Below are 25,860 nucleotides of genomic sequence, written 5' to 3' on the forward strand. Positions count from 1 at the left end.
GAATCCCCTCACGGCAACGACAGACAGAATAATTCATCTATGGTGACTGACAGACTGTAATCCACTGTAGCTGATGCTATTGAGCTCAGATGACTAATGAACAACAGTGGGACGGATTAAACATCAAAAAACTTGACTGATGGCAATCTGATGATGACCACTTTGTCTAAAAGGGACAGAACGGCGAGTGGAGCGAGGGGTGACTGGAGCCAACGAATATCATGATGAGAGTTCAGAAAAATGTGATTAGTAAAATCATAGATTCTACTAGCACAATACAACAAGCATAATTGTTTCAGTAAGACACCAAGAAAAAAACGCCACTGTAACGGTATACCCATGATGCTTTTGCGCCATTTTGGTTTTGCGAAACAATAGTAAACCATAGTAGATTGCATATGTTTATTTAGTGCGGTCTCGAACGAGCCCGAATACAAGTACTTAAGACAAGACTTTAGGGATGAGAGTGCGTCGCTATCATGACAGTGTTTTTCAATGTCATTTGAACATTCAGCCAATGAAAACTGGATCTCGGGTATGGTGGGTGAGTATTGGGGACGATATGTCCAGACCGATCGGACACTGTTTTACACTGACCGCGCTTGGACTGGTTTGCTCGCTCAGATTGACTCGGATTTTCCATGAGCCATAGAATAGGAGCTCACAGCTGAAACAGAGCTGGAAGATCATCGACTCAACAACCAGGACCGTATTACTGGTTTATTCTTTGTTCTTTTATTGTGCCGTTTATTTACAAGCACCGGTAGTTCTTATGTTCAGTAAAATCATTTGTTTGGAGGTTTTTTTTGGACCTTTGATTCATTGTGTTTCGAAATAAATGGCTAGCCTGCCATGTTGCATGGCTTGAAGGCATTAATACACCTGGAATACGTAGCTAAGGTACACTTCCTTCATTTTTCCTCGTGTGTCTGCTGCACGCTTTGCGCATGAGACGCATGCACCTCAAAACTACGCACTCTAATATTAATCTAATTTATTACGCACTCTACGCACTCTAATACGTATTCCAGGTGTATTAACCTTGCTTAAATCGACCATCGGTGTTTTATCGATTACATTATTATCGACAATTAATCAATGCCGATATTATTTTTTTGATGGCCAATGTCGATATCTTAGAGAGCAGGGTGGCCGATATGAAGCCGATATACATACAGTATTGTAAGGAATAATCCATGGCTAGCAGTGCATTAAACAATTTTAATGCACAACGAGAGAGCAAGGGGTTTGGGGTAAGATATGCATATCTGTGTCTGTTCAGCGTCTATCTCTATAAACAACAAAGCTGTGAGTTTAAAATTACTTAAAAATAGCAATGTAACCCCATGTTGCTGAGAACTACAATGTAGCAATCCAGTAGTGAAGCTATTGTATTACTAACAGTCGCGGGCCAGCATTTATTATTTTCTCTCTCTGTGTGTGTGTGTGTGTGTGTGTGTGTGTGTGTGTGTGTGTGTGTGTGTGTGTGTGTGTGTGTGTGTGTGTGTGTGTGTGTGTGTGTGTGTGTGTGTGTGTGTGTGTGTGTGTGTGTGTGTGTGTGTGTGTGTGTGTGTGTGTGTGAATGAAAATATAAAACTGTGATTAAACTGACTTGGAACAACCTGTGCGTTACACAGTTTTATTGCACCTTCCAGACAGACTTTAGATGGCAACGTATTGATTCTGTAATCATATTTTTTTCACAAATAATAAAATTGTTTGGAAAAGATATGAAAACAAAAAAACAGTAATCTGGTATGTTTGTGTGCACTGGGAATTATAATTTCTCAAATAAAGACAAACTTAACACCTATATAACATACAGCACACAGTGAAAATTATATGAATATGACAGTGGGAAACTGAATATAGCGCAGCATAGTTAGGAATCAAGGGTTCAAAGTTTATTGATCGTGCCATAATAACTAATGAAGATGGAGAATGGGAGCTAGTGTTGCTTTCGTCAACGAAAATTATGACTAAATATCGTCGTCAACGAACCTTTATCACGTGACGAAAACGAGACGAGACGTAAATGCTGGTCATGTGACGATGACTATAACTAAATGTATAATGCAATATTGTTGACGAATAAAAACGAGACTAAAAGTGGTTTACAAAATAAAAACTATGCTAAAATGTCTCATTTTCATTGACCAAAACGAGACAAATGTTAGTCTCCTTGCACTGGGATTCGAGCAGCTGCAGCTTGCTGGTAATGGCAAAAAAAACCTTTTAGAACAGCGGCGAAAATGTAAAAGTAGGCTATATAACCTTTAATATATCCTTTTATTGAAATGGGTGCTTTGCTGTGCAAAGAGACACTTCGAAACATTTCAACCGCTGGTAATAGGCTACTTTCACTTTTGCCGCAGAGACAATTATGTCCTATAAACGTGTCGCAGCTCAGTTTACGAGACATACTGTTGAATGTTATTAATAACAAAACATGAATGAATGAGAAAGAAAATAGCAGGATGTGCTTTTTATATTGAAAATATATATTAAAAGCCCGATAAGTCGCGAAAGAGAACTGAATTCTACTGATAGGATAGGAAGCTGCGCGCGCTTCAAGCGCAACACGCACACGCATAGTAGCCTGTCTTCGGTTGCGCGCCTAAACGGCCAAATAAACACAGAAATATATTTAAAAAAATGCCAAGTCGAGTATTCACGTAAACACAGTAGATGTAAGTAGCTACTGCATGTGCATTCTCTCTCTGTCTCTCTCTCTCTCTCTCTCTCTCTCTCTCTCTCTCTCTCTCTCTCTCTCTCTCTCTCTCTCTCTCTCTCTCTCTCTTGAAGAGGATTTGTGCTCAAAAGTCATCAGTTGGTAACTCAACCTCACAGTGAAAGCCATGCCCAATTAATTCTATTTTGCAACTTATTTATTGTTTGCTGAATATTTGTTTGTTTTTAGTTGTCTATGGACCTAATTATTAGCCTACTGTTTAATTTTAATGAGAAAAAAGCACGCCTTTAATAATAATGTTATTCTCTTTTTTACTGTGGCTCTTTTGGAAAGTGCATTAACCAAAAAAAAAAAAAAAACATGGCTCTTTGGTCAAAAAAAGGTTCCTGACCCCTGATTTAGAAGATGCCGCTGCGGTGAGTTAGAGAAAGGGACATTTATGTGTCTATAGGCTATATTCTTTGTAAAATAAATAGGGTCTATGTTGTAAATTCAAATCAGAGCGTTTTCCGTGTCTAGTCTATAAGGTAACAATATAATAAGATAACATTGTTTGAAATGAGTTTGGCTAAAACAAAATTTGTTTCGTCTACATTACTACGAAGGCTAGTCTACTTATACTATATTGACTGGGTTAAATAGAACTGCATTGCATTACTAAAAAGAGACTAAAATACTATTTTCATTGACTAAAATTAGACTAAATGTCATTAGTTTTCGTCGACTAAAACTAGACTAAAATGCTCAGACTTTTCGTCGACTAAAACTAGACTAGACTAAAAAGAGTATGAATGTGACTAAAACTAATAAAAACTAAAATGACAGCTTGACACAAAGACTAGACTAAAACTAAAATTAAAACAGGCCGCCAAAAACAACTATAGTGTGTGCTCAGGCACTGCCGTTCTCAGTGCAGTCAAAATAAAATTCCCTCTTCCAGCACATCGGTCAATCAGAAAAACTTATCGGTCGATGTCGATATAATTTTTTTTTTTAAAAGAGGCAAATATCGGCCGATATATCGGTTGACCACTAGTTAGCATCCATAGTCTTACCCACAAATTATCGGTCAGGAAATTAGAAAAATGTAAGCAAATACACTACTTATAAAGCCATTGCTGTCTCAGAAAAACATCAATGACAGAAAGTTTTTGGCAGAATATGGAAAATTAGATTCAGATGGGTTGTGGGTTTTGGGGAGAGATGAATCACATTGAAACACGAGTTGCATGGTGATGCTCCAGAGCGGTGTCTTTCAAAATCTGGAGAGAAATATAATAATAAATGCAACTCTACGACAGTGAAGCAAGGAGAAAGAGGTGCCATTGTGTGGGGAGCCTTTTAGCTGCTGGTATTGGTGAGCTAATTCACTGTGAAAAGTCATTTAAAAAGTAATTTAGTCAATTTACTTTGAAGTACATGTGAAAATTGTAGAATGGCTTGTTTCCCACAATTGAAAAGTTATCATCTAAAGTGGAATGATCAGATGTTATTTTTTAACAAGACAATGCTCACAATAAACTCAAACTAACTGGGAGACATTTTTCACCTACTCATGAACATTTTGAAGCCATAAACATTGTGAAACAACACCGTTTCTTCTTCCTGTATAAAGCTGTGTGCAAGTTTACCCAGACGCCGGCTTAAAACATTTAAAGAAATCAAACAGGAAGGCTATTCCATGCAAAGTTACTACAGTATTTTCGCGATTCTTGCTAATTGCCTGACCAGTGATTTGTGATTAAAATAGTTAAGACCAATAAAATAAAACACTAAATATTTCCCTTTTTTGGCTTGGCCCGTTTTTTCCACAGGAGTGTACATATTTTGTCATTGATAAGTGACGTCTGCGCATCTCCACTCTTGAAAAGCACCAGTTTCCACTGAAATGTGTTTAATTAAAGTGCCCATACTTGAAGAAACACCCATAGAGAAACAAAAAGCACATTTACTAGTTGACACATTTAAAAAAAGCCCTTTAAATTCCGTCATGACTGCATTTTCAGTTCCATTTCCTAAACTTTTCATATAGCTTATTCATTTCACATACCTTTAGGCTGTATTTATTTATATATAAAATTCAATATACTGCAATGACTCACTCAACCCGCTATCCATTATAATGAAGATGAAGTCCATTCAAGGCCAGTGGATATGCAGCTTGAAGAGCTCAGCTGACTGAAATCAGTTTCTGACCTCATATAAACCTTTAGAAAATTCATGAACGGAGAAGGAAGCCGGGGCAGGACTCGGACATTTGACTTGAAAGCAAAACGACTGACATTGAACCTGATCAACAAGCTTCACACCTTCTCGTAGATAGAAATGTAGTGATTTCAGGTTGTTGTACAAACAAGAAAGAGTTGACAGTATGTCCATTCGGAATTGCAGAATGAGACTTTTTAATTTTGTTTTTAATTTTGGTTTAAGTAAAACTGTTTTTATTTCATAAATAATTATTGTATTTTATGTTAACCATAAGAAATAGATGGACATATAAGCATCTAAGACAGTTTCACAGAAAAGCTTAGATTACTTAAACAAGGACATTTAAGTAATTTTTATAAATGTGCCTTAGAAAAAAAACATTACTGGTGTGCATCTTGAGACAAAAAAAATAGCACTGAAATATTTTAAGATATGCCAGTGCAAGTTGCTTTCAGTTAAAAAAGCTCAAATATGCATTTTAGTCTAGTCTTAAAGGGACAATAAGTAGGAATTACTCTCATCTAGTGGTGAATTTGTATTTTGCATTCAAACTAATTTTGCTCTCCAGCGCCTCGCTTTTTCAAATGCGCATTGCATCTACGGTAGGCGATATGTACCAAAAAGCTTTGACAGGATGTCTTCTAATAGCACTTCGTCGAGTTTTCCTTCAGGTGAACAGGTGTGTTATTTCAAACAAACTGCAACATGACAACAAACAAACGAATGTTACAGTATGAATTACTGACTGTGAAAAACATGAAATATTGTAGTTATGCCCAGGGTGCGATTTGTGAAAAAAACAGAGGGGGGGGGATGTTTTGAAACATTGTTATTCATAAAAATAAATCATGAGAACATGAACTTCATCACTGCATTTGCAGGAATTGTAAAATCTTTTTTCTTATTAACTGAAGTAGCCTAACGCAATATTTTTACTCTAATAGCTTATCTTTCCCCACACATATGAACTGTGATCATGCAATAGCGTTAACTTTACATCGCGATGCTGAGCTACAGTGAAGTGATAGAAAAGACATTATCTGTGATAGCAATTCGCCTCATTCGCGCAAACTGGAGTAGAATGAGGTTCGCGTCTACCTAGGGATGGGCGATATGGCCTAAAATCCATATTGCGATATACATTGCAGCCTCTTGCGATAACGATATATATCACTATATATAAATTATAATAAAACCATTTCAGTACAGGTTACACAGACCCTAAGGAAAGCCAAACAACTGCTAAATATATATTTTTTTAAAGAAAGAAAGAAAGGTGTATGTCGTTTTGAGAACATTTATTGTGCAAAACTGTAATTATACAACATAATGTTGCAGATAAATAAAATTCAAGTACACTAGCTGCAGACACTTTAAGTAGCCCTAATGTTTATATTATGGCTAGCAGCTTATAAAAACCCCAAATTCTAAATTAGAATATTGTGAAAAGGTTTTCATAAAGCTGTAAGCCATAATCATCAAAATTATAACAAATAAAGCCTTATAATAGCTCACTTTGCATGTAATGAGTCTATATAATATATTAGTTTCACCTTTTACCTTTGCATGATATTCTAATTTTTCGAGTTTCACCTGTATACGTCAACTAAAGAAAATGCTTCAAGTATAAAAGTTTATTTATAGTAGTGCCATGCCATAGACAGTAAAAAGTGCAAAACAGTGCAGAAGGCACTCCAAATCAAATGTAGTTTTAGTTTGGCTATTTTTTTAAAGGACACAAAAGATGCAAAGAGCAGAAAAACGGATGTCTTCTCAGTTAAAAAGCAACACAACAACGAATCTTAAAATCGGGCACACACAGAGATGTTGTGTTTACACCACTATTTTGTGAATACACGCTGGTATTCAGTGACATGTTTCGTTTTGAGGTGGTAGAACAGATTAGTCGTGTGTTACCGAACTGTTGCCCCACACACTCTGTATAGTTTGCTGCTGCTCGTCCGACGGCTTACAGTAAATCCGAACCAAGTCCAAATAATGGATGTTGCACCGATCTTTTTCACCAGCGCCTCCGTTTCGCTGTCAGCCATGTTTACTCAAGATGACGACGAATATGATGCGTTTCAGCCGGTTGCAGCTCGTGGCTCTAAATTTCGCGGGTAGATTGCGTCATCAACATGCATTATCGCGATAGTGCAATAGAATTAAAATCTCTATCGTAGGCCAATTTTGTATCGTTTATATCGCATATCGTTTATATCGCCCATTACTACGTCTACCGCGCCGCCGCCGCAGGACCTCTGCGCATAAACGCGTCTTTACATTGAAATCACTCGCGCCAGACGCTCAAGAGTGAGTGAGTAATCATTTTAAAATAGAATTGACTTTAATCAAACCACGGATCCGTGATAAGTTTTGTGATCCGTCTCGCCACTATGTAGTAGCACTATGAATGATCACTTTGAGGGGAGGATAAATGTATCCCCACCGGGGATAAAAATAATTAAGCAGAGGCAGGGATACATTGACCAGAAAGGGGGAAATCCCACGCATTTTACGTTCTATTTTTTACTTTTTTGGCGACGATGTTTTCTTCTCCTGTGGCTTGGCATATGTATGGTCCATAATAACAATGCAATCCAGACTTTTAAACTTGCCGGTGCAGTTTCAAGCGCCTCTCACTGCTCTTCGTTTCTGCTGGCTCTGAACGAAAACGCGTTGTGGAATACAACAAACAAACGCGTGTTGGCTTAGTACTTTTTGTCCCTCTCTGCTATTATAGTTTTGCAAGATGGCGGAACTACATGGAAGCCTCCGTGGACCTATCCGTCCCATGTATATAAAGATAATAAATTCTTCATTTATAAGGATAAGTCAGATAATTGGCCGAGGTATTTGTACACCATTGAGGACATATTTATGAATAAACATATTGATTTTAGATAATAAAATACCTAAAAAGATACTTAAGCCCCATTCACACAGCACTTTGAACCCGGCAAATTGCCGGCAAATTGCCGGAACGCCTTCTGTGTGAACGCAAACACGACCCGGGTTTAATGCCGGGATCGATGCCGGGTTGGGGACCTAGTAACATTGCCGTGTTCAGACCCGGAACGCGCGCTGTGTGAACAAAAGCCAGGACAAATGCCGTAAGGGGTGTGTCGTAGTGATGATGCACGAGCCTTCGCAATGACGTAGTTATCGTGTTACTCTGTTAGAAGAAAGTTTGTGTTCGTCATCGATACAAGAAAGAACGAAAAGATGTCTGCAAACTGGACTGAAGCAGAGACCCGAGAGCTCCTTGCAATCCGCGCCGAAGCTGAGATCGTTCGCCACCTTATACGTCACATCATAACGTCACGCGTCTATCCGGGACATACCCGGGTTGTGTGTGAACGCGCTCTCTGATTCCGGCAAATCACTGGCAGTGTGAATGAACCATTTTCAAACGAACCCGGGTCAAATCCCGGGTCACTTTATCCGTGTATTTTCCGGAATCTCTGTGTGAAAGGGGCTTTAGTGTCCCTTTAAGCCTTGTCTGTGAAACCAGGGCTAAAAGTGTAAGCAGTATCATTAAAGGTAAGCACACAATAACACTAATGAAAGTCAAGTTGGTGCAAGACCACTTCAAGTGCAAAAGAAAACTATCCCAAAATCAAATGAGGGACTAATGCATTTGAACCTGTTCCAGCAAGATTTTGGCTCCATTTCAATCTAATTTAATAGGGTTCTTCAAAACTCTTTGGTTCAGTTAACAAAGGTTTCCCTGTCGTTCAGTAAAGTGGTGGATGGTAAAGCATGCAAACAAGACTAAGTGCAGATGATGACGAAGTTCAAGTTGAGTCCTCGACACCATGCAGCCTTGTGTTGTTGTATTTGCAATGCTCATCAACTCTCTCAGCACCGATTATCTCACACACTACTGTCCTGATTTAACACTGAACTGATTTCAGCTGAATAAATGACGGTTTACTATTGTCTTTCTAGAGCTGCTTTATAGCAGAATTGAATTATGTTTGCATCATTGAATCATTCTCCTGTTTATCACTGTAAAGCCGCTTCGAAACAATATGTATTGTATAAAGCGCTATCTAAATAAAGATGACTACTGTACATGGAAAGGAATTGTAAAAAAAACATGAATACATTCTTCAATTACAATGTTGCATAGGTTCATAACAATGTCACTTAAATGCAAGGTGCGATTTGTAAAAAAAACAGAGGGGGGATGTTTTGAAACATTTTTATTCATAAAAATAAATCATGAGAACATGAACTTCATCACTGCATTTGCAGGAATTGTAAAATCTTATTTCTTATTAACTCATGAAGTAGCCTAACGCAATATTTTTACTCTAATAGCTTATCTTTCCCCACACATATGAACTGTGATCATGCAATAACGTTAACTTTACATTACGATGCTGAGCTACAGTGAAATGATAGAAAAGACATCATCTGTGTTAGCAATTCGTCCAGTTCGCGCGAATGAGGCTCGCGTCTACCACGCCACGCTAAACACTGCGCCGCAGGACCTCTAGACGCGCGTAGACGCGTCTTTACATTGACTTAACATTGAAATCACTCGCGCCAGATGCTCAAGAGTGAGTGAATAATCATTTTAAAATAAAATTGATTTTAATCAAACCACGGATCCGTGATTAGTTTTGTGATCCGTCTCGCCACTAGTGTAGTAAACCGGGGATAAAAATAATTAAGCAGAGGCAGGGATACATTGACCAGAAAGGGGGAAATTCCACGCATCCCCCCCGGCAAATCGCACTCTGCTTAAATGAAACGCACAACATAAATATTAAACTATGGTCTTCCCCAAAGGTTTCACATTCAGATTTAGCTCTCTAGAAAAAGACAACGGCTGGCGTATATGCATCAACGTCAAAATACAGTCGGGTGAACCCCCTGCTATCTGCCACAAGTGATTGGAGGCATGTGGCAGCAGAGCCGTCTGTGAGTCAATAAGGATCAGCCTTAAACCAGCCATGACAGTTTCTGCACAGGAAGCCCAAGACACAAGCATCATTCAAAACAGCCGAGAGCAGAACGTGTCACAGCCTTGGCCCAATTAAACAGTGCGAGCAGCATTCCCACGGACGCCACAAACAAATTTTTAATCGCTGACTCCTTAGGTATGGGGGTTGATCGATTCTGATATAGATAGGTCCTGAGACCCTGACAGCAGCCACAGCGTTCAAATGGCTTTCAACAGCGTGAGACGAGGCTGATTATACGGGAGCCACGAGCATGTTTTGTCAGGACATTCATTCCTACAACGATCTCGGGGTGTTCGCTGATACTTCCACATCCTGCACCTGTGATGGCGGGGCAGTCACGGTCCGGAGAAAGAGAGGGGTGAGTCACCCTTTGGTAAACTCCCCTTTATTATTACCACAGCCAAACACACCTCGTTCTCCCATATCTCCTCACTAGAGATCTACAATGACAGCAACCGGTCCTGCAAAATCCCCACGGGGGATTGTGGGTAATGAGAGAGTGCACTCAGTGTGACATTGAACGCCTGTGTACCGCGGTGCCGCGGGCACACCTCGAGCTTAAACAAAGACTAAGCAGAGCCAGTCGTTCATGACAGATCCTCAGAGCATGTAGCCTGTAGATCAGTCATGCCTGTGGCTTCTTTATAATGGGCTTGATTATTGGCGTAATCCTGTCAAAGCAATGTCAATGACAGCAGGCATAAAGTCTCAACCAAAATCGTACCAGAATATCGTTAGACGTGAAAAATAGATCAGCATTGAGAGCTGAAGTTTCAGGCTTAAAGCGTGAAGGATCAAATAGCTACTCCACTTCTTCACAGTGTCAGCATAAAGGACTGGAAATTATACATCACTGAGGTTCAGTGATCACACAGGAAACACTTAAAGTGAGTCCACAGGGCGATCTCTGGCTGACCTTGGAGGGATGATGTTGCTGCTACCTCCTTTGATATTTTGATGCTTGAGCTTTGGAGTTTCTCATTCTTGAGTTTGATCTAAAAAGTGCGGTTTATACTCCGGATTTAATCATAATAATCTCTGGGAGGGTTCCACCATTAATGTATGATTATTTTATAAGTTAAAGAGTGATTAATTGGTTGATTCTGGGTAAGGATTGTGCATAATAAATTAAAGCTGAAGTCCATAACTTTTTTTGTGTTCAAAATTTACAAAATATATATAAGCGAGTACATCATGAATCAATTTTCCAAAACATGTTTTTGTCTTATCCTGAATAACTGCGGTACACCTATTTACACCTCTTACCTCCGACTCTGGTTCTGTCAATCCTTATTCTCCTAGACCTAAGTGCAGTTTTCGACACCGTCGATCACTTACTATTACTTAAGCCCTATTCGGAAAGGACTACTTTAACATGGAGAGGTGGGGTAAAGTAATTATTACCAGAGCTTCTCAGTGATTTTAGTCCCGTCCAAATGTGCCATCTCAGTAATCATTACGGACAATGTCAGTAAAGATTACGGCGACTTTCCAGAAAAATTACCTTAGTACCTTACTGATCCCGCCCAAATAGACCAGCTGTAAAAATGTACATAAATATTGCGTCATTTCCTGTTTAAAAGTAGTTTTCCACGATTTTTCAAGTATGGATGCGCTTGAAAAAGCATTCAGTTGCGTTCTAGACGCTGGGACAAGTCTGTGGCAAAACATATTTTAGCGTTAGGTAAGCGCTTATTACCAACATAATCCAATCTGAAGTTAATTAATACATTGTTCGACTGGACATTATGGTTTTATATAAAAATATAGGTATAATGTGTTTTCGAACATGATATCAGGAAGAAACGAAATGCACACACACATGACGACAGGAGGGTGCCAGCGTTGGGTAAATCGAGTTACCCCTTCCACTTCTGCTAGTTTTACGGAGATATCTTATCCCGTGTGAAAAGGGTGGTTTATTGTGATGAAAAAATGAAGGGGAAAAAAATATTTACATGGTGACATACTGAAATACAAACAAACTAAACAAAACAAAACAAATGTGCAAAGAAAAGCTACACCAAATAATTTGGTCCAATTTGCAACAGGGTCTCACCATTGGCCTTAAACAAACCATGACCTGATAAGCTCTATAGCTCCCTATTTATAAGGGTTAACTCCCCCCTAAGCCTGTACCAAATGAACAAGCAGGAACCAAGCATACAATACATTATACACAAAAATAAAAAAGAATGAAACACTAAACATATTCACTAATAACATTGTGTAAATCCATGGGTACTTAACCACACACACAAAAAAGAAAGAAAAAAGGAAAGAATTGTTTAGCTGCTATTCACCCTCCTCCAGACAAAACTACTAATGGTTCAGTGCAATTAGGGGTATGCTAATGCTACAAAAACCTGTTTGAATCAGATGGACTGTTTAATGGTGCCGCATGAGACTGAAAGGTTAACAGACAAAACTACTTTTTGGGGGGGATTCTTACAAGAAATAAAAGGTAATTCTGACTGCAATCAACCTGGGTTGTGAAGTTTTTTTTTTTTTTTAAAGAAGAAGTAATAATTGAATTGACATGTTTGAGAAAACAGACAATGATGTGTTTTAATGTTTAACTACAGTGAGGATTGCTTACCATGATAATAGCAGATTGTCTGAAAAAATATTTTCGCGCAAATAATGCACAATAAGGCCCATCTGTTAAAATTTGACCAGTGGAAAAGATTGAGAAAAACTTTCTCTGAAATGTATTTCATACTATTTGATTTATTTATTCAAAAACAAGGCAAGGATAGGCTACTAAATTATTTTTAGCAATTTAATGTGACGGTACGTCCGTATCTCATATTTTCCCATTGTCTTTTACCGTTAAACATGGTATCACGTGGATGAATATGCATATGCAAATGATTTGCAGATAAGGATATGCATAATAAAATGAGGCGTTGTAATCTCCATATGGTTATATATGCCAGCAGCCATATCACCCTGTAGCCCAAGACTGGTTTCCCACTGAAGCTAAGCGGGGCTGAGCCTGGTTAGTACTTGGATGGGAGACCTCCTGAGAAAACCAGGTTGCTGCTGGAAGAGGTGTTAGTGTGGTCAGCAGGGGGCGCTCACCCTGTAGTCTGTGTGGGTCCTAACGCCCCAGTGTAGTGACGGGGACACTATACTGACAAAGAGCGCCGTCCTTCGGATGAGACGTTAAACCGAGGTCCTGACTCTCTGTGGTCATTAAAAATCCCAGGATATCTTTCGAAAGAGTAGGGGTGTAACCCCGGCATCCTGGCCAAATTTGCCCAGTGGCCTCTGTCCATCATGGCCTCCTAATCATCCTCCTATATATATATACTAATTGGCTTCATCACTGTCTCCTCTCCACCAGTAAGCTGGTGTGTGGTGGGCGTTCTGGCGCAATATGGCTGCCGTCGCATCATCCAGGTGGATGCTGCACATTGGTGGTGGTTGAGGAGACCCCCCCTTCTATGTAAAGCGCTTTGAGTGTCCAGAAAAGCGCTATATAAATGTAATGAATTATTTCTGGGTGGAGACGCATGTGCACACAATCTTCTGCTGAGTGGGATTTATTAAGGGAATTCTGCGCAGGTTCTGGCAATTTTTTTCACTTTCGGGCACACGTACACTTTTAGAAAGGATCCTACGCACAGTTTTATAAAGGAGACCCCTGCTGGTTCAGATCTTACTTTTCTGATCGCAGTCACTTTGTTTTTATGTATGGCCACAGATCATAGTTGGTTCTGTTAATACTGGTGTCCCCCAGGACTCAATTCTTGGTACTTTGCTTTTTAGTATTTATGTTTTTATATGCATTTATGTTTATTATTATTATATTCCTGAATCAATTATTGAGATCTCTTCACCTTAACTATAATTTTTATGCTGACGATACCCAGATCAACATTCACTCAAAACCGGGCTAAGACGTGGACAGCAGTTTTTTTAACATTAACAATAATTAGAATAAATGTTTCTTGAGCAGCAAGGTCACCATATTTTAATGATTTCTGAAGGATCATGTGAGACTGAAAACTGGAATAATGGCTGCTGAAATTTCAGCTTTGCATCACAGGATTAAATTACACTTAAAAATATACTCAAAAAAAAAAAAACTGTTATAGCTGTAATAAAATCACAATATTACTGTTTTTACTGTATTTTTGATCAAATAAATGCAGCATTGGTGACAAGAATGAGAGACTTAAGAATGAGAGACTTAAAAAGTATAAAAACAAGCATAAAAAATAAAATCATACAGAGCCAAAACATTTTTAGTATGGTGTACAGCACCAATTCATCTTGGGAATGACAGATACAAGTCCTTCACAGTGGCCAGAGGTATTTTGAGTCATTCCTCTTCCAGAACAGTGACCAGGTCAATATGTGATGCTGGAGGAAGTCTTTTGAATTGCTCCTCCAAAATACCTCAAAGTGGCTCAAAAATATTTAGATCTGGTGACTGTGCAGGCAATGGGAGATGTTCAGCTTCACTTTCATGTTCATCAAACCATTCTGTCACAAGTCTTGCTTTGTGTATTGGTGCATTAACATACTGATACACGACAACCCCTTCAGGGTACAATGTTTGAAGCATTGGGCACACATGGTCCTCCAGAAAGGTTCGGTAGTCCTTGGCAGTAGGCAATGCCATAATATTGCAGCCAAAACCATCACTGATCCGCCCCCGTGCTTCAATCTGGGCAGCAACAGCCCGGGGTGTGAAGCCTCTTTGGGGCTCTCCACACCGTAACTCTCACGGATGTGGGAAAGACAGTGAAGGTGGACTCATCAGAGAACAATTCACACTATCCACAGAAACATATAGGAGAATACTGGATGCGTATCTGTATACCGTATTTTCTGGACTATAAGTCACACTTTTTTTCATAGTTTGGCTGGTCCTGTGACTTATAGTCAGGTGCGACTTATATATCAAAATTAATTCATACTGACTGACATGAACCAAAAGAAAACATTACCGTCTACAGCTGCGAGAGGGCGGTCTATGCTGCTCCTGTAGCCTACCCCTGAAAAAATGAACTGAAAACTGAAAAAGAAACTGAACTGAAGAAACTGAAACTAACTTAAAGACAACTGAGAAAGACTGAACACAAACAAAATGCCCCCAAAAAGAAAATCCTATTCTGCCGATTACAAACTGCAGGTAGTGAAATATGCAGCCTAAAACGGTAGTCGAGCAGCAGAAAGAAAGTTTGGAGTGAGTGAGAAACTTGTGAAGGACTGGCGAAAAGCAGAGGTTACTCTAACTGTAATGAAGAAAACAAAGAAAGCTAATCGCGGGCTGAAAGCAAGATGGCCAGAGCTGGAGGAACGAGATGGGTGCTTGAACAACGGGCTGCCGGGAGAGGCTTGTCAACGGTGCAGTTACGTCTCCACATAAATTTCTAAATAAATGCGACTTATAGTCTTGTGCTACTTATATATATGATTTTCTAAGATGAGGTCTTAAAGTGACAGCAGACTTAACCTGGTGCCGCATGTCATTAATGTTAATCAAACAACAAAAGACAAAGGGAAAATCACTTACTGCTCTTTACTATCATCCAAGTGGACGCTGCACACTGGTGGTGGTTGAGGAGAGACCCCGACATCATTGTGAAGCGCTTTGGGTGTACAGTAGTACATATGAAAGCGCTATACTGTATAAATGCCTCATTCTATTCATTCTAAATAACTTCAGTACATTTAATAAGAATCAGTGAATATATATTTTATACATTAGTATATATATAAGTCTATTTAGCATTTTATTTTTACACTTGTTTGTTCAATTTCTTACTTGAATACTACTGTTAAATGCACCCACTGTGAAAAAATAAAGCACTGTTTATTTCATTTGCATATTATATTATATTGTATTTGTAATTTGCATCTTTAATAACAAAGATAAAATAATGAAATCAAGATTTTCATCTTCACCATACTTTGGCCTAAATGGTCTGTCATTTTTTGTTTCTTTTATATTTTGTTACCTTGTAAGGCTACATTTTTAAAAGAGGGAAATTAGTTTGGATGCAATGCTCACTTACAAAATAGTAAAACCAAAATGAAAAAAAATGAAAAATGTCATGAAAAATCATGATAAAATCGTGATTTTCCTGAAATAAATCTTGATATGATATTGCCAACCCCTACTCGACATCCCTTTAGACAGCTTGCGACAACAGTTACTTCTGTTGGATGCGTTTCGTCCTATGTGGTGGTATGCTGACATTACCCTGGATACCATAAATCTCAACACTAGGGTTGAGTATCGAGTTCAATACTTTTTAGGCACCGACCGAATTGCCTCGATACCATCGAGTATCAAAAAATCTCTTGTCGTTCGGTACCAAATTTCGATACCTAAGGGAATATTATCGTTAACGTCAGTAAGCCAATTAGCATGCAGCATGATTGGCAGTGGCGAGGCATTAAGGAAAAACAATAGTTGGAGCCGGTTGCGCCCAAAGACGTGGCTCACAGGTGAGGCTGTAGAGCGCATGCGTCCTAACCCCCATAGAAATAAAAGATGTGGAAAGATCAAAAGTGTAGCTACATTTCACCAGGATCGATGCTAACAGTGCAATATTTGCGACAAGATCATTGCTGCCAAGACCGGCAAATCTGATGAAGCACCTGACAGTGCACAAAATAAACTTTGTATAAAAAAAAAATTAAAAAAAGTTGCTGCGTCTTCGACTTCAAGAAAGACTTAGAAAACACTAGTTTATTAATAAAACAATTAAAATGTCTCCTTGCATTTTTTCCTTGCCTCATTCGTTTAGTTTTGCCAGTGTTTTGTGGCAAGCTTTATTGCATGTGCTTGAGAGCGAGGCATATATTCCGCCCCCCAGTGGCCTATATGAGTGAATGAGTCTGTAAAAAAACAGTTAACTAACTGAAAAATAAAACCAAAGTATTTTTTAGGTAATATGTAATGTAATCTGTGCGTGTGTGTGCGTGTATATGTGTGTGTGTGTGTATGCTATATATATTATGCACAGAATGTAGCCCAGAGATTACGTTTTAATGAAATGGAGCAAATATCCTATATTTCAGAAAAGTCGTTTTTGAAATGTCTATTTAATTATTTACATCTCTGCCGCAATGATGTAATGTTTTAAATTGCCCTCATTAGTATATTTATTAGCCTATTAACGATGAGTCGCCCATAGGACAGGTTTAAACTTGTGTGAACGATCAGATGTGTCTAATATTGAATGGATCTCTGAAATCAACAGTTTTGTTCATAGAGCAGGAAGAACAGGATGTTCTTGCCCATACTGTCCATCGCACTGGGCACCAGCCCTCCCTCAGGGACATCCTTCTCTTTGGCATTGATCATCACAGTCTCCTCAGTCAAATCAAGCATGTCGCCTGAAGCCATCCAGGAGAAACTGCCCTGAGCGGTGAACAGCAGCACAGGGACTACTACTACTATTTGCTGCTTATGCAGTTTGCTTCTTGCCCAGACACTTACTGACCCCATGTCATATTCATTAGCAGGAAAATCACATTTCAGCAAAGTTTCGAACTTGAGGAAGGTGAAGCACACATTATTGTGCGTTTAAAACAAAATTACATCTTTTAAAGTGTTTTAGCTGGAAGACAGGATTGCTGTAAATGCCTAACAAGGTCTGTAAAAAGTGCACATCAACAGAGAGCGCAAATGGTATGCAAACTTCCCCTGAATGACAATCCAAGGTCTCATCACTGCAAACATTAATATAAGAGCATCTTCCCACATAAAACAAGGAAGAAAAGACAGCACATCATTAAGCCAAGTACCCCATTCATGACCCGATTTCTTGATGTCATCATGAGAGTTTAGCAAGTTAAATAAGCTAGAAATTGGATTACAAGTGAGACCGCTTTAGGTGCGTACGACAGAGAAATATGAATTCATAAATATTTATGCTTTTCGAGTGATTTTTCAAAAACTGAAAGCTTCCCATATAAAAGACAAAAATGTTGGGAGATGGCATTAGAAAAGCACAAAGATGAGTGAGTGGCACATGCAGACTATAATCATGTGGAAATGCATTTTAAAAAGTGGCCTGACATTTACAGTAAATGTTATTTGGACAAAAAAATAGACAAACAGATGTATTAAACATCTACAACTGTGTTAAAAGGCACAGCGCTGCCTACATTTGATTTATTTATTGATCTATGATTGATTTATACAGTACCGAAAAATAAAAAACACTGAATTAAATTTAGAAAATTTTGGTACTCCATTAAATTAAGGCTTTCTTTAATAGCGTAATTTAGGAAGTTAAGGAATTATCTCATTAATCTAATTAAGGGAAAACAATTATTTGCTTCCACAGTCTGCATCATCAGTCAGTGTTTCTTTGACATAGTCCCTATTTCAACACAGGAAATGGAAATATTTACATAAATACATTCCTTTTCTTTTTTGTTCATTTCATTTAGTGTCAAATCAAATAAACTCGATGTGATGTGAAACAAACCCACTACAAAATAGTGCATTACAAAATAAATAATCCATGACATTTAATATTTTAAATTCCTTTCACCAGAAAATTACAACTTCTGGTTGAGTTGACACAGAATACCCCTATTATATTCCATGTTATATTTTATTGAAACAGTTTTTACATGTTATACCAAACAATGTCAAATTTATATGTATTATATTATGTTATATTATATTATATACGTTCTAAGTCTTTCCTGTGACATGGCGGCTCAAAAAGAAGCTAAAAGAGTGTTTAAATTGCAGATAAATTGTATTATGTAACCAAAATAATAACAAGAAAAGAAAGAAAAAATAAATAAATGTGGGACTTTTAATTAGAAATCAGCTTGAAAAAATAAACACCATGATGAGTTTTGACTTTGAACATGCAGTGCTCACATTTATTTAAATGATTACGTTTTGATATTTAATAAATCACATTAGGCTGTATTTATATATTTCCCCAAACGTAAGACCTCTTGTGAGACTTGTGACATACCATTTAAGCAGGGGTGTAAAATATTTGAGTTTGAGTAATTTTACTTGATTACTACACTGTATTATTTTGAGGCATTTACTAGAGTACAAATTAATCTGAATACTTGGACTACTAATTAATCATATTTCCGAAAAGAAAAAAAAAACAGTACTTTTTTTACTCCTTAAAATTTTACTTCGACCTGAAAAGTTGCATTTTTGCAGGCCAGTGGTGTTTCGAGGTTTCACTTGTTTTTCTAACATCAAAATCCAGTGGTTACTGTATACATTGCAAAAATGTATTCCATTCAGCCGATCTCCGGGTCTGGCGGTAGCACTTTTAGCATAGCTTAGCATCATTTAATCTGATTAGGTCGGTAGCATCTCTCTCAAAACAAAATACCAGAGTTTCGATATTTTTCCTATTTAAAACTTGACCCTTCTGTAGTTACATCGTGTACTAAGACCGACAGAAAATGAAAAGTCGCAAAGGCCAATATGACTAGGAACTATACTCTCATTCCTGCGTAATACTCAAGGAACTTAGATTACAAAGTCATTTTTTTGAGAAAGATGCTAACGGTCTAATCAGATTCAATGATCTATGCTCATCTATGCTCAAAATCGTTGGGAACTTTTGGGATATTATAAGGAAATATATCACACTGTGCAAGTGATTATTAGATATTTTATTACAAAATTCGTACATATTGTACCTTTAATCATAATTTTCAAGTACTTTTTACACCTCTGCATTTAAGATAGAGACATTTTGCGATCTTAAATTTGATCAAACTGAATGTAGGACATTTTAAAACTTTTTAAAGATACCCGGGACCCTGTTATAGGATTATAATTACTATAATATAAACATTAATGTCAGATATCATGGTATTTTTGGTCATACGAGGAAAAATGGAACAAAACTTACCTTAACGGTTTGGTCCAGTGATGCAGTGGCGACACGGGCTTGTGGTCCCATCAGGCCACAGTGGATGTCGGTGATGGGGAGGGAGTGGCGGGAAAGAATATGACGAGGTTCCGGTGTGCGGGACGAATCCAGCTGAACAACACTGAAGCACAATACACCATCTTTTATTAACTCGCCATTATGAAGTCTTTATTGTAAATGGCATGCTCAGGACAACAGTAATTAATTAGGAGTGTCATCAATCCTATCACATTATGTGTGATGAGTTAATTAAATTGATGAATGTGAAATATTAAAATATAATATACTGGGTGTAAGTGTAAAAATAAGATTGATATTCAAACTCTCTATACAAACAATGACCTCACAAGCCTGTGCTGTGACCTTGCAAGTATTAGTTTATAGCCAGTTTACTTTGGAAATGTAATAGCCTAGGTGTACAGTAGTGTAAATATTTTAATTTCTTTTAACATTTGATTACTTTTCTAAATTTCTAACTACTGTTTTCAACTGTTAATCACTTTCAAACATTTAAACCAGGCAGAGTTAACCTTACAGTAGAACTCTTAACACTGATTACTGTCAAACTTTCTAAATATTTCATCACTTGAATTAAGGTAATAATTTAATTTAATTTTTAAAGCACAGCCACCACAAATTTTTATTTGTTGTTTTTTTATTTTGTTGTCTTTTTATTAAAAAATGTTGTTCATAAACCAGAAATAATAATATTAGATCTGACATGGTTACCAACCTTATTAAAGGAGGAAAACCGTTGGCTATATATTTTCTGTCAAAGGGTTCATAAATATGAGTATGGCTGGTAAAGACGTCTTTAGCTAGCTAGTACACTAGCTAATTTGTTATGAATGGAGATTAACGTTGTTAAATAAACTACTGGACATGCACCCAGAAAAACACAGCTAAAATACATCTTGAATACGCATTGAATACACACGTCATTGGCAGAAGTGGTGCAAACAAGACAACCAATCAAAAGCATCAGAATAGCATAGCTTTACTAAACGGCCTTTAAATGGCAGGAGGTATCGTGCACATCAAAAACAGGCAAAGCAACAAAATAATATTATTCAACATCTTAGATTTTTAAAGAAAATATACAGATGTAACCCCCTTTGTAATCATTAACATTTTCATAAGCAACTATTATTTAATTACACATTTTTTTTCTCAGTCTGTAACGGATTACAGTAACATTTAATTTGTAATCAAATTACATAATGCTACATGTAACTAGTTACTCCCCAACACTGATCACAAGTGCAATGCTGTACCAGGTGAGCTGAGCAAGTTTACAACTTCAGAAAAGCCACACATATGGATCTGGTTAAGTGATGCAAATGTCAAAATGTGCAAATGAGGCATTTTGAGGCTATAACATGGTATTGTGCAAGGAACTGCATAAGAATAAGTCTTTATTAATTAACAATCTGCCATTTTAATCATCATTTTCTGTGAAAAATACAAGTTGTTGCTGTTTTACTGCTCATTTCATTTCATTTAGTGTTCATTTCAGCAGGAAACGTACTCGGTTACTAACGTAACCTCGGTTCTCTCTAGGAGAGGGAACGAGTACTGCGTCGAAGAACGCTACGGGAAAGATATTTCTTTGTCGAGATTGAAGCCAAAAATTAATCCTTAATTTTGTAATATTGTAAAACGCTTTTCTGAAGCATACAACCTAGGCGGAGCAATACAGCTCACCCATTGGCTGCTCTGCCAGAAAAGCACAGCCTATGCGAGGCCAGGACGCTGACCAATGAGGGTGCTTTGCGCCCTTCTGCGTCACCTCCCGCCCAAACAGGCGTGGCCTAGGCCTATAAATACGAGCATAGCTGTCTAACACGCCGATTTTCGTCAATGAAGCGACGCAGCGTGGACACGCACGGCATGAGACGCAGTACTCGTTCCCTCTCCTAGAGAGAACCGAGGTTACGTTAGTAACCGAGTACGTTCTCTTACGTAGAGTTCTCTCGTACTGCGTCGAAGAACGCTACGGGAACCCTATGCAAACCGCCGTGCGTGTTCTTGGATCGACACAGACACCTAAGGGCGCGCGCGCCCTGGTATACAAGCGCCTACCCCAAGAAGTATAGGGAGAGCGGCTAAAATAGCATCATCCCTTATAGTAGTGCCTCTTAAGGCATAATAGCATATATATGTAAATATAGATATATATGAAGGGTAATAGCATGCTCATGGGACACATTGTCAGTGAGTGATGCTTAAACATTGAAGTGACCTGGGCCGCAGCGCGGGGCAGGAACACTTATACATATTAGACATTGAAGTGACCTGGGCCGCAGCGCGGGGCAGGAGCACTTGTACATATTACCATTGAAGTGACCTGGGTCGCAGTGCGGGGCAGGAACACTTATACATAGTCTTCTAGACCGAGAGCAGTTTAGCCTGCAACGCAGGAACCTCTAGGTTATAGAACCTAATAAATGTAGACGGGGAGGCCCAGCCTGCCGCCATACAGATATCATGTAACGAGATTCCGCTATACCAAGCCCATGAAGAGGCCATGCCTCTCGTGGAATGTGCTCTGATGCCCAAAGGGCATTCCAAGCCTCTAGATGCGTAGGCTAGCGCAATGGCGTCCACTACCCATCGAGACAGACTCTGTTTCGTTGCGGCTCGTCCCTTGGAGCGCCCGCTGAACGAAACGAAGAGCTGCTCCGTCTGTCGAAAAACAGCGGAGCGGGACACGTAAGCTCTTAATGCCCTGACCGGGCAAAGGGAGCTATTTCCGTCCTCTGAGGCCGGCAGGGCCGACAGGGAGATGACCTGAGCCCTGAACGGTGTGTTGAGGGACTTAGGCACGTACCCATGTTTCGGTTTCAATACGACTATAGAGTCGTTTGGCCCGAACTCCATACAAGAAGCTCTCACTGAGAGCGCTTGCAAGTCTCCCACACGCTTCACTGAAGCGAGAGCCAAAAGAAACACGGTCTTGAGAGACAGGTGTTTCATGTCAACTGAGTGAATAGGCTCGAAAGGGGCCCCTTTCATAGCGTTCAACACTGTAGAAAGGTCCCAAACGGGGACTGAAGGAGGCCTTGGAGGGTTTAACCTCCTGGCGCCTCTCAGGAAGCGGACCACCAGGTCGTTCCTGCCTAGTGAACGGCCAAGCGTTGGATTAACGAACGCTGATATGGCAGCCACATAGACTTTGAGCGTGGATGGGGTTCTTCCCTTATCCAATAGCTCTTGCAAGAAGGAGAGAATCTCCGGTTCTCCACACTGAAGTGGTGACAGACCTTGATCTGAACACCATCCAGAGAACACCGACCATTTGGAAGCGTAGAGCCGTCTAGTAGACGGAGCCCTAGCTTGTTCGATCGTGTCTAACACTCCTCTTGGGAGGTTAGCGGGTACCCGTTTATGGCCCATACGTGTAGGGACCAAAGCTCGGGGTGAGGATGCAGAATCAAGCCCTTGGCCTGTGAGAGGAGGTCTCTCCTCACTGGAATCGGCCACGGGGCAGTACTTTTCAGTCGCATCAAAGCTGGGAACCAGGTCTGATTCGTCCAGAATGGAGCAACTAGCAGTACTGAGCATCCGCTCTCCTTGATACGCTCCAGCACTTGAGGCAGGAGTGAGACAGGAGGAAAAGCATAGAGCGGGCGGCGGGGCCAGACTCTGGCCAGCGCGTTCGCGCTCTTCGAAAAGAATTCTGGGCAATGAGCGTTTTCCTGGTTTGCAAACAGGTCTATTTCCGCTCTGCCGAACGTTTTCCACAGCAGACGCACTGTCTGTGTGTGTGTAGGGACCACTCTCCCGTGGGAACGTTGTTCCGTGAGAGTCTGTCCGGGCCTACGTTCAAGTGGCCTGGCACGTGCATTGCTCTTAACGAGCGCAGGTTGTGCTGGGCCCACACCAGTATGCGTTCCGCTAACCTGAATAGGTTCCGGGATCTCACGCCACCCTGGCGGTTTATGTAGGCTACTACCGACATGTTGTCCGAGCGGACCAGGACGTGGTGTCCTTTTATCCGGGGACAGAAGCGCCTCAGCGCAAAGTCCACTGCCATCATTTCCAGGCAGTTTATGTGCGGTAGTTCGGCTCGCTCTGACCACTGGCCAAAGAGCGGACTGCCGTCGAGCAGTGCTCCCCAGCCTGAGGTGGACGCGTCCGTGGACACCACCTTCAGGCTCGAGGAAGTCCCCAGGCTTACACCTGACCGGTACCAGTCTGACGCTCTCCATGGTGTCAGGGCTGAAATGCATTCCTGAGTGACCTTGAGGCGATAGCGACCGTGTAGCCATGCTCGGCGCGGTACGCGCGCTCTCAACCAGAACTGTAGTGGGCGCATGCGCAGCAGGCCCAGCTGCAGCACTGTTGAGGCTGAGGCCATGAGGCCCAGCATTTTCTGAAATCTCCTGAGTGGCACTATGTGGCCGCTGAGGAAGGATTTCGCCATTTGCAGGGTATTTCGCCTGCGCTGTGATGACAGCTGTGCTGTCATAGACAGTGAGTTCAGATCCAGTCCTAAAAAGGAGATCCTTTGACTGGGAAACAGTGAACTTTTCTCCCAATTGACTCTCAGACCTAAGCACTCGAGGTGATCGAGTATTAGTGTCTTGTGGTGAGCGAGTTCTGACGGCGATTGAGCCAGAATTAGCCAATCGTCCAAATAGTTCAGAATTCGAACGCCCCGGAGTCTCAGGGGTGCCAGCGCCGCGTCCATGCACACTGTAAATGTACGATGTGCTAGGGATAGGCCGAATGGCAGGACTGTGTACTGATATGCCCGGCCCTCGAAGGCGAATCTCAAAAATCGCCTGTGACGTGACGCAATTTGTATGTGAAAATACGCGTCTTTCAGATCTATTGCCATAAACCAGTCTCCTCGGCGAATTTGCGCGAGGATACTTCTGGTCGTGAGCATTCTGAACTTCCGCTTTGCAAGCGTTTTGTTCAGACGCCTTAGATCTAAAATGGGTCTGAGACCCCCGTCTTTCTTCGGTACCGGGAAATATCTGCTGTACAGGCCCCCTTCGCTCTGAGCTTGAGATAAAGGCTCTATGGCCCCTTTGCTCAATAGCTTCGCTATTTCGGCTCGAAGTAGATGTGCTACTTCTGTTTTTACCGTGGTTTCGACTTTTCCCGTGAAACGGGGAGGGCGTCGATAAAACTGTAGCGAATAGCCTCTTTTATAGTCTCTAGCACCCATTCTGAAACCCCGGGTAGTCCTTCCCATGCATCTGCACGTGTGACTAGGGGTTGAATGTAATCTGGGCTCTGGTCGCGAAATGGCGGCGACACGAGAGCAACCATGTGCTGTGACATGGACGCCGTGGCGTCTGAGGCGGGGGACATGTTTAACACAGTATGCGTCCCGCGCGCGCTCGACTCTCTGAGTTGAGAGAGAGCACGCGGGGCGAGCCCTACGGGGCTCGTTATGTTTGTGAATAAACGTGGGCGCTTGGTGGCGGGCACATTTATAACACCGGGGACACTGTGTTTGTGTACTGACTGACCGTTCGTTAGTTTCGTTTTTACAGAAACCGCGGAACGTGTAGTGGTTGTGGGCACTGGACAGTGGGCACGCTCACTACACGTAAAGCACAATCGGTGTGAGCCGATTTTATGTGTGCAAACCCTGTGTTGAACGGGGCTGTGCTTGCACGGGTTGAAAAACCGGGCTCTGGTCGCGAAATGGCGGCGACACGAGAGCAGTCGTGTGCTGTAACATGGGTGCCATTGCAGCGTGATGCGGGGGCGCGCTTAATCGAGCGGGCAGCCCGCGCGCGCTCTCAGCTCTCTCAGCTGAAAGAGAGAGCGCGCGGTGCGAGCCCCGTACGGCTCGGCATGTTTGAGAATAAATGTGGGTGCGTGAACGCGGGTACATTTATAGCACTGGGAAGTACTGTCTATTAGAACTGACTGACCGTGCATTGGTTTCGTTTCATAGAAACCGTGTGACATGTAGCTTGTAGTGATTGTGGGCGCTTGAAAACGGGCACGCTCACTACATATAATGCACAATCGAAATGAGTCGATTTATGTGTGCAAGCCCTGTATGTGTAGGGCTGTGCTTGTGTGTACGAATGGGCACTAGGTCGTGGGCATTACGGAT

The 25,860-nt window shown here is 40.5% G+C and overlaps 1 protein-coding gene across 1 annotated transcript in view; it reads right to left on the bottom strand.

The window, feature by feature from the left end:
* The window catches only part of wdr18 (WD repeat domain 18), an 89,615-nt gene that overhangs the window by 52,174 nt on the left and 11,581 nt on the right, over window positions 1–25,860 (bottom strand). Inside the window, exon 4 of the mRNA XM_079598481.1 lies at window positions 19,755–19,896. Within this exon, the coding sequence (XP_079454607.1) occupies window positions 19,755–19,896 (142 nt within the window). The remainder of the gene's footprint in view (window positions 1–19,754; window positions 19,897–25,860) is intronic.

This window comes from Phoxinus phoxinus, assembly GCF_949152265.1.
Source record: "Phoxinus phoxinus genome assembly, chromosome: 22".
Lineage (NCBI taxonomy): Eukaryota > Metazoa > Chordata > Actinopteri > Cypriniformes > Leuciscidae > Phoxinus > Phoxinus phoxinus.